At 45.7% G+C, this 15,737-nt stretch overlaps 1 protein-coding gene across 1 annotated transcript in view; it reads left to right on the top strand.

Moving 5' to 3' along the window:
- The window catches only part of ryr2a (ryanodine receptor 2a (cardiac)), a 707,940-nt gene that overhangs the window by 286,582 nt on the left and 405,621 nt on the right, over nucleotides 1-15,737 (top strand). Inside the window, exon 11 of the mRNA XM_068045285.1 lies at nucleotides 13,315-13,471. Within this exon, the coding sequence (XP_067901386.1) occupies nucleotides 13,315-13,471 (157 nt within the window). The remainder of the gene's footprint in view (nucleotides 1-13,314; nucleotides 13,472-15,737) is intronic.

Genomic DNA, 15,737 nt, shown 5'->3' with positions numbered 1-15,737 from the left:
TGACGTCCTGGCTGTTCAAATTTTGAAGCTTTTCCCTCCCTGAGCAAAAGGCAGCACTGTGTCCGACCCGGCTCAACCCAACCCGAGCCCAAATGCCGGACCCAGAAGAGAGACCTGACCTGACCCAAACCCGACACATGTTGTGGGGTCTGGTCGGGGTCAGGTCAGGTAGCCATGCTCTAATTTCGAGGGCTGGGGTTATTTACTTTTTATTGGCAAGCCACCATTCACAGGCAGCATGCCAATCGGAATAGGTGGAAAATCTGGGGTGGAGGGTGGGAGTGGGAGGGGTTGGTGGATGCGCTGTCAGTGAATATGAAGACTTTTGTGGAGCCAAGTGATGCATTCATGCTCCTCCAAAAATCTGTAAAAGACCCGATTTTGGAGAGGTATGCAGAGGTCCCTTTTACGAATTGCTAATTAATCTGATCAACATCTGGTACCGATGGACGGAGAGTACATGGCTCACATGGATCCTATTGATACCTCAAAGTTGTATTGCAGTCCCTTGTACATCATAGGACTCGATTAGCATATTCAAAATAGGCTCCCGTCTAAAGCAGACAGGAACTTGGGCTTCTCATGTGGAGGCTCCCTGGAAAATGGCAGTCGGCATGAATGGTGTGGGATTGAGGTGGTGAGTGTATTCCCACAATTTGTGGGCCATTAGTGATATATGCTTGGTTCTGTATGCGGCCACCTTATTGAGTCTACCAGAGATGATCCTAGACTGTAGTATTTAAGCATTAATCATTATTTCATAACAACTATATACACTCCACACTAGATTGTGTGTCTCCTTCAAAAGCCACGCTGTCTCTGTTCCGAGTCTCTCCCACATGATCTCTTACATCATCATGGTGGGTAGTAATCGTTATCCTCTCAAGATTAACCCTTTCATACTCTTATACTACAGTTAGCGCTCCACCCCTGCAAGCTGGAGAGAATTAAAATTGTCTCCATAGAGTTTATTAACATAAATTCACTAGAAAGCAACAGACTTGCACCAGCTGTTGTTGGTGTTGTATAGTCTCTCAGTTGTTATCAGTTGAATGAGTGGTATTGCTAATATTTATATTATATCATTGCTGAGGCATGTTTTTGCCTGGTATGCCAATTTCAACAGGTCTACACACTGCATTAATATTTTTGTTAATTGGGGTGTATTGTTTTTAGATTAATTGCCATTTGCCTCCAGTTTTCCAGGTTAAAACTACTATTTTTTTTATTCGTGCATGGGATGTGGGTGTCACTGGCTAGGCCAGCATTTATTGCCCTTGAGAAGGTGGTGGTGAGCTGCCTTCTTGAACCGCTGCAGTCCATGTCAGGTGGGTACACGCACAGTGCTGGTTGGAAGGGAGTTCCAGGATTTTGACCCAGCAGTGAAAGGAGCCAAAAATACAATCCTTAACATGACATTGAAGAGTCAACAGTTGAACAAAAATTCTTCTGTACAAATGGCTGGAATCAGCTCCTCAGAAGCTCAAGAATCTGCTGCTTTTATTTATGGCAATCAGAGATTTGGATTAATCATATATATCAGGTTAAATTCAGCACATACTTCATTGCTGGCCTGCATGTCTCTTCGTTCCTATCCACATTGTCCTCTGTGGTTAAACGCTTGAGCAATCCAGATTATAACGTAACAGAGCATGCTAGAAAGCCTTTATTTTCAAAACTACTTATGGCCCATGATTTCCCACAAGATACATTGCTCATGTCTCTTAGGCCATTTCCTACAAAGGGGTGAAAACTATGGGCTGGATTTTATACAGCTGGCGGGGGTCCCGACACTGGGCCCAAAAGGCCTGGGGATCCATGCCTTCACCCTTTGGGGGTTCCCTGGCTGCATTTTACATTGCTCGGGCAATTAACTACCCGTGGCCAGGGTCCACGTCCCTTTAAGGACGGTGGTCCCATCTGTAAGACAGCGGTGGCTACTGCTGGAACTGCAGCAGTTATCGGAAGAAGAGCATTGTTGGAGCCCTGGCCTGCAGATATGTAGGGGCGGACTCGCCTGGCGAGGGTGAGGGGTGGTGAGTTAACTGAGGGTGGGGGCTGGGTGATTCCACAGGGATAGCCTTTGTTACCAGAGGCTCTCCATGGGTCACAGATTGCCCATGGAGGAGCTGCCACCCCACCCCTCCACAATTCTCCAAGCCCACAGGGAGGCTGCTTGCTTTTATTGTGTGGTCTCCCCACGTGGTGGTGGCACCCCCCCTGCTGCTGGTAAACGGCGATGGGAAGAGGCCTTTAAGTGGCCCTTAATTGGTCACTTTTGGGCCTCAACTAGCCTCTGGGCGGGAAGGCTGTCCTCGGCTCTGGACTAAGTTCGAAGGCATCGGGGTGATGGACCTTCACAAGCAATTTTATGGGCCCCCAGGCCTCCCAGCCCGTCTCTAGGTGGCCCATAAATTCAGCCCTATAGGTGACTTAAGTAAGAAGACGCTTGATTGTTTTAATCCTGCCCCCATTAATTGGCCACTTGCGGTTTGCAGGTTTCTCCAGTTGAGAGAGACAGTGGAGCTAGTGCTTCAATGCTTCTGCCAGTTCTATTCAAATTGCATAAGTGCATTTCAGTTTTTATTTCCTTTCCTGTTGAGGAAGCTCTTCTCGGAGATCAGGAATTCTTTTCATGAACTGGGAACACAATGAGCGGTAATATTAATTTTCAGCAGTGGTGTAAAACTGCTGCCTATTATACTTCATCCACTGAAAGTTAAAACTACCAACAAATTTAACTCATGCCATTTTACAGTGGTATGCACTAATAAACAAATGGGCTGTCGGCCACAGGACTAGACTGATACAACATTACTTGTTAAAGCTCCACTGGAGACCAGGCAACCACAAACATTATGCCAATCTTAATCAACTGAATGATGAAAATAAGGTATATGCCAGGTATCAAAAGTAAGAACATTTTGCATATAATTTTAAATATTTTCCTTTAAATCTGAAGCCTGGCTTGACAGCCATTGAAATAGTTCAGTACAGTGGAAAAATTATACTATAAACAAAGTTTAAATAAGCAGTTAATAAAAATGCCATGACAGCATTGTAGCGAGTTATAGAGTGAAATCTCAGAGCTCTTTGTTATTGATGAACGGTTTCTATAATGGAAATAGTGCAGCTGAAATATTGTAAATGATGGATGACTCACTATCACACATGAACATAATGAAGAAACTCTTTTCAATATGTCAAAAGGAGAGTTATCTGTGTAGTTTGTTGCTGAAGGGGATTGTTCGCCCACACATTCACACCTTAGCATTTATATCCAGATCAAATGGAACATGTTGCTAATGAGGGGAAAGATTCCTCTGGTTGCTATCCGCAACTAGCATTGTAAACCTGATGGGAAGATTTCCTGTCTTTGCTATTACTAAAGTAATCTTAAATAACACACTTATGATTTTGCTAGAAGTAACAATCAGAGGTTGTAATGAATTCTTTTTATGTTGTCTGATGCAACATTAATGAGATGCATGGAGTCCAGTTGGTTGAAGATCTCAAACAGGTTTATTCACAGCTAACAAGTATATGCAGTGCAGAGCTAACTATTTACAGAATACTTCCTCTATATGTTACAGAGTGACTCTGGCTCTGAGTCACATGACTGTATCCTGATACTTGGCTCATTAGCATACTAAGATCTTAAAGGGAGATCACTCTTAAAGGCAATCACACAATATCCCCTTTCTTTCCAAGTTAAGTCTCGTATGCTAAAAGTAAGAAACACACAAAATTAGACAATATCAAAATTATTTACACATGGATAGACATTGTGAAATTTACAAATATAGAGGCTCAAAAGTCCATATATTGTCTTGGTGGTTTGACAACTCTTGCTCAGGGAATTTGCATCTCATTTATTGCTGCTTTTTCTGAGGTTTCTCCCTCGCTGCATTCAGTTTTTGTTGCTCTGCCTTCAGCCTGCTAACATACTCCGTTGCTTTTCTCAAATGATCACCTTTTGTGGCCTTGCTATTCTTGGAAAGTTCCGCCACCTCGTCGCGAAGAGCCAACGGACACTACTTCAACTTATTCCCCCTCTGCCTCCTCAGGGCACTGCATGTCCATCTCCTCTCCTCATCCTCTGCGTCTGAAGGTCTTGGGCTCAAGGTTGAGAACTTGTTGGGGGACAAATACTTGGCCTCATGGAGGTGCCTGTCCATTTTGGCTCGTTGTGGTGCTGGTGGTTCTCTAAAGAGCAGCCGTGAAGGTGTGGCATAGTTGTGCTTTTGCTGAGTTTCCAGACTGCACCGTTTGATGCTGGTCGGAGTCTGCGAGTGAGTCCGGCCCTTGTAGATTTCCCTTTGGCAATGCGCTCGTGGATAGTTATGATGTTGAGGTCCTTACAGGCTGGTAGTCCTGCCACTGCTGGTTGACTCGTGTCTACTAGGTTAGAACATTTGTGGTTTCTATGCCGACTTGTTATAGCTGCATTGCATCGTTAATGTGCCACTGCATGGGATGGGTGATCCACGGTACGCAGATAACTTGGCAGTTGTCGGTTGTATCATTTATCTCCAATGACTCTGGTGCATAGCTTTGAGGATTTGGACTGGTAGGATATTTGCACTAGCTCTGGTGTCAATCTTGACCTTGAGTGCATGTTTGCCAGCTTTCTTTGGGCACGTGATGTTAATAGTGGAAAAAGCTTCGAGTTGTTGAACTTCGTCAACGTGATATGTCAGGTTCACAATGTGGAATGCCTGTTCGTCTTCCGTCTGAGAACTACTTCTCTCTGAGTCTTGTCTCAGGTCTGCTTCGCTGTGGATCTCATGTATCGGCTTGCATTTATGTAGGTCTCTGGTGCTTTCCTTGCTGCTGTTGCCATGTGGCCGTACCTGTCTTCTGTTAGCCCGTGTCCTACCGTGGCTTCTGCCAGCATCTTTCGAGCCAGAATTCTTGCATAGGCGGGCCCAGTGTCCTTTTGCACCACACGCCTTGCACAGGTCTTGAAATGCAGGGCAATTTCTCCATGCATTTCAACCTGGTTCAGTGTGGATACTGTTGGCTACAGCTAATGCTTGCTGGTACTGTTGTCCAGCTACAATGGCTTCTTATTTCCTGCTATCTTCCAGTAGTGTATCAACACTGTGACCTTTCTTTTTCTCCAAGAGGTCTTTCTGAAATGCTTCAGTGGGTGTTGATACAATCACCAACTCCATTATTCTGTTTGACAGCTCAGCTTCTGTAAAGTCGCATTCATTGCCCTTGCAATGGCACCTACTGATGAACCGGTCTATTGATTCTTGTGGCTGTTGCTTGTCGGACATCAATTCTAGGCAGTGAATTCTGAAATTCACTCTTAATCTGAGTTGATCTTCCAGCACTTTCCATATCTTTGCGGGATCTTTCTGGTCCTATTCAGAAAATCCAGAGTTATTGATTCTGTGTAATCCCTCATTTCCAAGCACTATCATTATTTTTACAGCCTGCTTTTCTGGTTCTACGATGACTTGGTCTGTAAAACACAATTGCATTCTCTGTTGGAACAATTTTAACTCAGATAGGATATCCAAGGCTTTCCATTTCATACGGGGAAAATTGGTATCCTTGTTCCTTTTGCTTTAACCTAGCTTTAAGAACCTGCTTCTGTGACTCTGCACTGTTTCCCTGTTTCCCTTCAAAAAAAATTGTCTTCTTTAGACTGGCTGGTTTGATTGACAGGTGCAGCTTGTCTGTTTTTCTAGCTTCCAGCACTCAAGTCTGTCTGTTTATACAGCCATGCAATAGGCATTTTAAGTGCTTTTTAAACTAGGGTTTGTTTATACAGCCATTCAAGAGACAGTTTCTTCACGCTTGAGTGGTTTTATGAGTTATTTTTTAAACTCAGGCTGAGTGAATGAAAGGTCTTCATGCTGGAGTGATTTAATCAGTTTCTTTTTATAGCTCTAGCTGCGAGCTGTGTGAATGGTGGATTCCATGCTTTTTGCTGTTGGACAGCTCCTGTAATGGCGCCGACCTGATCAGTGTGGGGGAGCCTTTGCAAACAATTGATCAGCCTGAGATATGGATTGGGTTTTCCCTGTTTTTTTCTTTTACTGAGCCTTTAAAAAAAAATCAACTTTACAAGCACCTCAAAGCTTTTTGTAAACTGGGATTCCTGTCCCAATGGCATACTAACTCACCTGCTCACAGTGATTGATTTGCAGCCTGTCTTTCAGTTCTGTCTTCTACAACTGGAGGTGAGATTTTTTTTCTTCTTTACACTGTTTGGGCCAGTGTTTCTTTTTACTTTCTAACTTTCTCTCTTTTAGCTGTAGGTGGTTTTTAAAGCTGTTTTCCTATGGTCTTCAATCTTGGATTCTGTCTTTCACCACAGCTGCCACCATGTAATAAGAAGTTTTTTATATTGTTTGATGCAACATAAGTGTGATGCATGGAGTCCAGATTGTTGAAGATCTCAAACAGGTTTATTAACGGCTAAACTATTAAACACAGTACAGCGCTAACTATTTACAGGAACTGCCTCTTGGTGTTACAGTTACAGACTGAGACTGGCATGTAGTCACATGGCCACGAACTGGTACATAGCTCATTAGCATACTAAGATCTTAAAGGGACATCACTCTTAAAGGCAATCACACAACATTGTCAAGGCATCTCAAAGAAAGATTCATAGCATGCCATTCCTCCTAGGTTAAAGAGGCTCAGCTGAAATGGGCCTGAATCAAATGATCCCTGACATTAATGGCATCTTGACAAGACCCTCGAGCCCTGTACCATGATTGGCCACCTCCCTGTGTAGCCAGGGCACCTCTGTGTCTGCATCTTCCTCCTACTCCTCCTTTTCCTCCAATGAGATGCATCCATACAGCGCTTCACCCTCTTCAAGGTCCACGCCTCTCTGGAGGGCCATGTTATGGAGAGTGCAGCAGACCACCACAATGCGTGAGACCATTGCAGGAGTGTACTGCAGGGCGCCTTCGAAACCGGTCCTGGTACCAGAACCGTATCTTCAGAAGCTGGATAGTCTGCTCAATGGTTGTCCTAGTGAGCAGATGGCGCCGGTTGCAGCGCCTGTGTGCCTCTGTGTCAGCTTTTCCTAGAGGGATGAGTAACTTTCTCTTCAAGGGATATCCCTTTTCCCCTAAAATCCATCCACGGAGTTTGGGAGATGGAATGAAGAGCTGTGGCAGCTTGAACTGGCAGAGGGGGAAGGAGTCCTGGCAGCTGCCAGGAAAGTGAGCTCTTTTGTGGTCATAGACCAGCTGATTGTTGAGACAGTGGAAGCCCTTCCTGTTGATGAATTTAACTGGGTGCTCAGTTGGTGACTTGATAGCCACATGGCTGTAATCGATAATGCCCTGCACCTGGGGGAATCCAGCGATAAAGGTGAAACCCACTGACCTCTGTGCTTGCGAGCCACCATCTCTCTGGAATTGAATGTACTGCCCAGCTTTCGCAAATAGGGCATTAGTGACCTGCGAGATGCAGTAGTGTGCAGCTGTTCACAAGACACCACCAAGGTCCACAGTTGATCCTTGGAAGGAGCCAGAGGCAAAGATGTTCAAGGCCACAGTGACCTTTACAGCTACAGTCAAGGCATAGCGAGCTGCAAGGTATGAGGTCTTCCACAATGAGGGCACAAATCTCTGTGACTATCTGGAGAGTTACAGAATCCTCTGACACTGGTTCGCGGTCATCTCAAGGTAGCTCCGTCTTCAGCAGTAAATCCTATGCTGCGGGTATGCCTCCATTGACTTCCTCCTTTACCCTCCTGATGCCTGGAGCTCTGCCCTTCCTGCAGAGGGTACTGCTCCTCATTGCCATTGGACCCGAAATCTGAGAGTCGTCTCCCATTGCTAGTTGCTGCCTTCCTTGTGCTCAGGTGACCCCCCAATTGTGTTTGGAAACCTTGCCTCCTCCCCTTATGACCCCCTGCACTGCCTGAATGCCTACTGACCACTTTCCCCGCAACCTGCACTGACCCAATGTCACCTATGTGCCAATGGCCAATTTCCCCTCTGTTCCATTCTCCCTTTCATGGGGCCCACCTAATTCCTTGCGGGGGTTGGGGGAACCATGACTGGCTTTCCGCTGTGTACTTGCCTCCACGTACCTGGTCTGCTCCAGATCTAGGGCTGAAATTTATGGGCCCCTCTGATACAGATACAGAGGCGGGGGACCCATAGAATTATGACGAGGGTGGGGAAGGGGGAGGGCCCATCACTACGCAATTTTTTCATGAGTGGGATAGGCCAAAGACAGTCTTCCCGCCCAGAGGCCAATTGAGGCCACTTACTGGCCTCTTACTGCCGCTGCTGGGATCGAACCAGCGGTGGGGGGGAACCTCCGCCATGCAGGAGGTCGCCCATTAAAAAGAAGCGACCTCCCTATGCAGGGGCGATAGGGGGGGCCTGCTCTGTGGACAATCTGTGGCTCACTGAGGGATCCCGCTGGAAAAACCTGCACCTCCCTGAAACCCCCTGCCCTGGACTAAACAGCACCCCCCCCCTTGCTGGGGCCTACTGGTCTGGCCTGGCAACCCTGCCAGCGCCCTCTTGTCTACTGGCAGTAGACACCTGCGACTGGCTGGCAGCTCTTGGAGGTGGGATCCCTGTCTTTAAGGGGACGAGGATCCTAGCTCCAGGCTGCTAATTGGCCCAGCACCATAGAATCGCTCTGGGGGGGAGGCTCCATCTGGCCCAGGCAGGATTCCCTCTGCCTTTGCGGCCCAGCACTGGAAGCCCTGCCACGGCCACAAAATTCAGCCCCCAGTGTGCAATACTTGCACCCCCGTCAAAATCTGACGATGGCCCTCAATGAGTTCTTAATAAGCTCTTCAACAATCTTAATTGCAGTTATGAACAGATCGGGCGGGTTCTTGGGGCCTGGTGAAACTTGCCGGTGATGGGCAACAGGCACGCTGGCTAGTGCTGGTATTTTTAAATTTGTTTGGGGGATGTGGGCATCGCTGGCTAGGCCAGAATTTATTGTCCATCCGTAATTGCCCTTGAAAAGGTAGTGCTGAGCTGCCTTCTTGAACCGCTGCAGTCCTTGCGGTGTAGGTACAGCCACAGTGCTGCTAGGAAGGGAGTTCCAGGAACTTGATCCAGCGACAGTGAAGAAATGGCAATAGTTCCAAGTTAGGATGATGTGTGGCTTGGAGGGGAACTTGCAGGTGGTGGTGTTCCCATGCATCTGCTGCCCTTGTCCTTCTAGGTGGTAGAGGTTGTGGATTTGGAAGATGCTGTCAAAGGAGCCTTGGTGTGCTGCTGTACCATCTTGTAGATGGTACACACTGCTGTCACTGTGCGTCAGTGGTGGAGGGAGTCAATTTGAAGGTGGTGGGCAGGGTGCCAATCAAGCAGGCTGCTTTGTCCTGGATGGTGTCGTGCTTCTTGAGTGTTGTTGGAGTTGCATCCATCAAGGCAAGTGGAGAGTATTCCATCACAGGAGGTGAGTTACATGTCGCAGAATTCCCAGCCTCTGTGGCTGGTCCAGTTCAGTTTATGGTCAATGGTAACCCGCAGGATGTTGATAGTGGGTGATTCAGCAATGGTAATGCCATTGAATGTCAAGGGAGATGGTTAGATTCTCTGTTGTTTGAGATGGTCATTGCCTGGCACTTGTGTGATGCGAATGTTACTTGCCACTTATCAGCCCAAGCCTGGATATTGTCCAGGTCTTGCTGCATTTCTACACAGACTGCTTCAGTATCTGAGGAGTCACAAACGGTGCTGAACATTGTGCAATCATCAGCGAGCATCCCCACTTCTGACCTTATGATGGAGGGAAGGTCATTGATGAAGCAGCTGAAGATGGTTGGGCCTGGGACACTACCCTGAGGAATTCCTGCAGTGATGTCCAGGGACTGAGATGATTGACTTGTAACAACCCTGGCGGGACCTATAAATCCAGCCCATGCTTTTCTGACAGATGCTGTCTGAACCTGCTGAATGGTTCTGGAGTTTTCTGATTTTTGTTTTGCTGGGATGCTACTGGAATACAAATACAAAGACTTGAAAACTTGGCAGATTGTGGGCTGATTTGAAAGAGGTGTTTAAAATTAAATAATGTGACAGAGTAGATAGAAACAAGTTGCTTTCAGTGATTTAGGGGAGAGGTAATTGTAATTTCAATTTAACACCTGCTGACTCAGCTTACGACTCAGTATGTAAAGGCACTGTCAGGTCTCAGCTCAGTGAGGGTATTACAGTTGGCTGTAAAGGAGGGAAAAAGCAGCCACCATCAATTGCCATGGCCTGCTAAATAATGTCCAGAAGAGACTGACTGCCCGTCTCAAAGCATGCTTGTGTAATTGAGGTTTCTGTTCACTGATTGTCAATCGTAAAAGGTTCCAAACTGGGACCAGCTCTTAGAACTGTGGGCATACAATATACTCCACATGACTTAATTAAACCAAGAATGGCTAGGTCAGCAGTATTGAATGGGGACAATCTCTATTCCTGGCATAAAATGCTTGTCAATGAACGTGATCACTCCAATTCACTGACTAGGTGAATTGCTCCTTTGGAGAGCCGGTGCAGACATGATGGGCCAAATGGCCTCCTTCTGTGCTGTAACAATTCTCTGATTCTGGGGTTGCCATTGTTCACAACTTCAGCACCTTGCATAAGTATGAAACGATGGGGTGCTGACATATCTGGAGTTTAACCATTGTGACTCCTGCCCCTTGTAATTAACCTTGAGTGACATCTGTTTAACTACTTGTTTCAGGTGGAATTTCGCAAGTAAGATGCAGATTAGAGTCCTTTGGTGAATGTAGGACCCTGATTGCAATTTTGAAGCGCCCTTTTGTACCGGCATAAAGTGGCCTAACCTGACCGCTCAAAAGAATGGCCCAAAGATATTTTTAACTTGTATCTTTGTGGAGCCGGGGGAACTGGTAACGATTGATTTAAAGATTCATTGAGGTTTATTTTAATTTTTGTCCAGAATTCAAATAAAATTTTATATGCTTTATTAATAATATTGATATGGTTATTGAAACTCATATCTATTTCATAACAAGTTGAAGATGCACTCTGCTGCTTTTTATTGGAAGATTCTTTCTTCCTGGTTTTGTTATTTCATCTCCAGAACCCATGCTAAAGTATGGTTACATAGACTCAGATAACCATCTGGCAGCACCTTGCCCAAATGGTGTCATCAGAATTTCCCCCTGAAAATTTGTCATAGCTGAACCTGACCCTTTCCTCCCATGGTGACACTTGCATACCTTCCAGTAGAACAGTGATTTTGGAGTGGATTGAGTTTCCCTACTTTGCAGTCCCAAGGCCAGTGGCATTGGTCACACAGGCTGAGATTAAGACTGAAAACGGTGTTACCAGTCACCTCTATTTATAATGCCAGGTGCATTGGAGCTAACACTATTTGCCTGCAATATGCCTTGGCTGGTTTAAAGTAGTAGCACTATTACTATTGAACAAGACTGTAACAAGTTGCACGTCCCTGAAGCTGCACGTCCACATCACTAGGAGGGGATTAAGTACACAAGATAATTAGACCTCAATGAGGTGCCATTTACTTATTGAACGTGTTTATTATTGCAGTCAGTGCTGAACAGTGCAAGGAGTAACCTTGCACCAGTTAGAGTATGTTTAAGTATACGAGGCAATGGTACCTTAATGAGGTGCAAATAACTCACTCAATACCTGTTTCTGCCCAATATACGCAGTATGTTTAACGTGCGGTAAGTGGCAACTTTGTAATTGACCATAATAGAAATTACGAATGGTTAGCACTTTTGGACTGATTTAAACAGTTGAAACGTGGATGCTTCCATCGTGTCTGCTCCAGCTGGAAAAACAAAGAGCCATCCAACCTAGTCACATTTTCTAGTGTTTGGTCCATAGCCCTGCAGGTTTCTGTGCACATCCAGGCACTTTTTAAATGAGATGAAGTTTTCTGCCTCTACCACCCTTTAAGGCAGTGAGTTCCAGACACCCACCGTCCTCTGGGTGAAAAGACCTTTCCTCATCTCCGCTCTAATCTTTCTACCAATCACTTTAAATCTATGCCCCATAGTCACTGTCCTCTCTGCTAATGTAAATAGGCCCTTCCTATCCACTCTATCCAGGCCTCTCACAATTTTGTATATCTCAATCAAATCGCCCCTCAGCTTCCTCTGTTCCAAAAAGAACAACCCCAGCCTATCCATTATTTTCTCATAGCTGCAATTTTCCAATCCTGGCAACATCCTCATAAATCTCCTCTGTACCCTCTCCAGTCAATTACATCCTTTCTGTAATGAGGTGACCAGAACTGCACACGATACTCAAGTTGTGGCCTAACTAATGTTTTATACAGTTCCAGCATAACCTCCCTGCTCTTATATTCTATACCTCAGCTGATAAAGGAAAGGATTCCATATGCCTTCTTAACTACCTTTATCGACCTGACCTGCTCCCTTCAGGGATCTGTGGACATTTACTCCAAGGTCCCTCACTTCCTCTACCCTTCTCAGTATTCTCCCATTTATTGTGTATTCCTTTGCCTTGTTCGACCTCCCCAAATGCATCACCTCACATTTCTCTGGGTTAAGTTCCATTTGCCACTTTTCTGCCCTCCTAACCAGTCCATTGATATCTTCCTGCAGTCTGCAGCTATCCTCCTCGCTATCAACCATGCAGCCAATTTTTCTGTCGTCTGCAAACTTCTTGATCATGTCCCCTACATTTCCGTCCAAATCGTTAAAATATACCACAAAAAGCAGGGGATCTAGGACTGAGCCCTGCGGAACCCCACTGGAAACAGCCCTCCACTCGCTAAAACACCTGTCAACAATTACCCTTTGTTTCCTGCAACTGAGTTTTGTATCCAGCTTGCTACATTTCCCTGAATCCCATGGGCTTTTTTTTTAACCAGTCTGCCATGTGGGACCTTGTCCAAAGCCTTGCTAAAATCCAGGTTGACCACATCAACTGCACTACCCTCATCAATCCTCCTTGTTACTTCTTCAAAACAGTCAATCAGGTTAGTCAGACACGACTTTCCCTTAACAAATTCATGCTGACTGTTCTTGATTAATCTGTGCCTTTCTAAGTCACAGTTTATCCTGTCTCTCAGAATTGATTCCAATAATTTGCCCACGACTTAGGTTAGACTGAATGGCCCGAAATTATTCGGTCTATCCCTTACTCCCTTTTTAAACAAAGGTACAATGTTAGCAAACCTCCAATCCTCTGGCACCACACCTGTATCCAGGTGAGGATTGGAAAATTGCTGTCCAGTGACTTGTTTATGTTTCATTTTTATTTCTTCGGTTTTGTGAATCCTTTCATTGACTTTATGTTGTATCGATATTGTTCAGTTCTAATTAATTTCTCTTTGCAGATGGAGTGGAAGCCATATCAGATGGGGTCAGCCATTCAGACTGAGACATGTTACAACAGGAAAGTACTTGAGCCTCATTGATGAGAAAGGCCTTCTTCTAATGGGCAAAGAAAAAGCTGATGTAAAAAGCACAGCTTTCTGTTTCAGATCATCCAAGGTATGTCAAAATAATTGTTTAGCAGTCTGATTGGATTAATGCTATCATTTAGCCCGTGGAACTGAAACTATTTTGTGTATTTATACAAATTCCAGCACCAGGGAATGTAGGTCAAAGCTCATAAGTTTATGCTACCACCAAGATTGAAAAGTGTAAGGAGGAAACAAAGATAAATCAAGAAGTAGTAGTCGATAGGTAATACCAAACTTGGGATTCAAAGAACTGTAGCATGTAGAGGAGAGGTAAGGACTTCAACAGTTTGAGCTCCTGGGAAAGAATGAGGAAATAATGCAGTGGAGTTGATCTTCAGATGCCCTATTTATGTGGTGCCCAGCGTTTCAGGAAAACAACAGCTGCTCCTAAGGTGTCGAAGGCCTACCTGGAGTGGTTTCCCAAAAACGGCCTGGAATATTTTTGTGAGGAATTGCTGTGGGGTTAGCAGGAGCAGTAATGCTCCTCTTGGACGCACAAAATAGTATGGTCGACTCCCAGATATTGAGTAGTTCACACCAACCTCCCTCATCCCCCGGTGATCCTCCCCTTCCATTTACTGCTGACTTCCGGTTTATCTTGCTCATGGAGCTGTTGGATTTCCCAGCTCCTGTTTTGGTAAGATGCCTACTTGCTCCATGAACTTTTGGCAGCTGTATACTTATGAGTCCCAAACCTGAAAATGGTTTGTGGCTCTTGCTGAATATATTGAACTGGCTCTGAGGAGGCACTGCAGTCTCCATCTTGTTCTTGGCACATGTTCAAAATCAACCCAATTAGTCTTAATTTTCACATTAATGAATAGCATTCAGGGAAGCAATGACAATATTAGTATTGATATAATGGCGAAAGCTAAGCCATATGGTGGAGGGAATGAGATTTAAGGTTGGAGGTGAGAGAATAATCACTTATCAAATAATAAGCTTTTTTTGTATCATGAAGGATAACGGACAGGTGATAAAATGTTCCAAAAATGGGAACAATATCAAAGATAGAATTCCCATTCTACATGGTCATAATTACTAATGTGGGACAGACGCTGGAAGGCTGGAAACTAGGGCAGAGATTTTTCTTGAAAAACCTCTGCCACTTCTCTGCTTCATGATACCTTTGCCCTGACTCTTAGTGCCCCTATTGTGATTTTGCCCATTAGGAGCAAAGACTGCATTTAAATACTACAATACTGTATAAACGAATATATATGAAAAACAATTAATGGATATGGTGCTCTTCGAGTAATGTTATGGGACTGATTAACTTAAGCAGCACCCACCTCAGTTAGGCCACACTTGGGCTGGAATTTTACAACCTTAGGAGCGGGCTGGGTGGCGGTGGGGAAGGGGGCAGTGTAAAATTGAGTGGGAAGCGGGGGTTACGTTATTGCCGCATACCTGTCCCGCTCCTATTTTACCAGCGGCAGGGGAGGTGACAAATGGCCTGCCTGCCCCAGGCCAATTGAGGCCCTTAAGTGGCCAATTAATTGCCACTGATGGGCCACCTCCTGCCGCCACTGGACGGGCACTGCAGCACCTGAGGAGGCTACCCTGTAATACCTGGTGGCCTCCTTGCGGGCTGGGGAGAGAAGGGGCATTCCTGATCGGGCACCCTGTGCCCACGGAGGCCCCCCCCTACCAGCAGCATAGGCCGCTCCCACTAAAACCACCCCCCCGCCCTACATTCTGACCACCAATCCCCTCGCCAAGGCCCAGCTGATTGTCCCCAACTAGACTTGACCCCCACTCACCATTTCCGGGCCCTCCTCCATTGTTGCTCCTCTCACTGGGTGCAGTCCCAGCAGTGGCCACGGCTCAAGGTGGCGCTGTCAGGACTGAAGAGCTGCCAGCCCTCTGATTGGCCAGCAGCTCTTGGAGGCATGACTTCCTGCCTCAGCAGCTGGAATTCCCGACCGAAGCTGATTAAGGGCCTGGGCCATGTAAAATTGCTGGGTGGGTTCCAGGCCCGGCAGAGGCGGGCTCTCCCCCAACCTTTTAGTCAGTGGGCAGGATCACTGCTGCAAGGTAAAATTCTGGCCTTGGAAAACTATGTGCAGATCTGGTCTCCATGCTACAAAAAGCATATTGAAACATTGGAGAAAATGTTGAAAAGATTTGCAAGGATGTTGCCAAAATTGATTGGTTACAACTGCCAAGAAAGATTGATGAGGCTGGGGCTCTTTTCTCTAGAAAGGAGAAGACTAAGAAGAAACCTGATGGAGGTCTTTAAAATTGTGGAGAAGTTCAATAGGGTGGATATGGAAAGACAGTTTTCACTTGTA

This window comes from Heterodontus francisci, chromosome 13 (assembly GCF_036365525.1).
Source record: "Heterodontus francisci isolate sHetFra1 chromosome 13, sHetFra1.hap1, whole genome shotgun sequence".
Taxonomy (NCBI): domain Eukaryota; kingdom Metazoa; phylum Chordata; class Chondrichthyes; order Heterodontiformes; family Heterodontidae; genus Heterodontus; species Heterodontus francisci.
The sequence above is the reverse complement of the archived record's forward strand: the minus strand, read 5'-3'. Positions and strand labels throughout refer to the sequence as shown.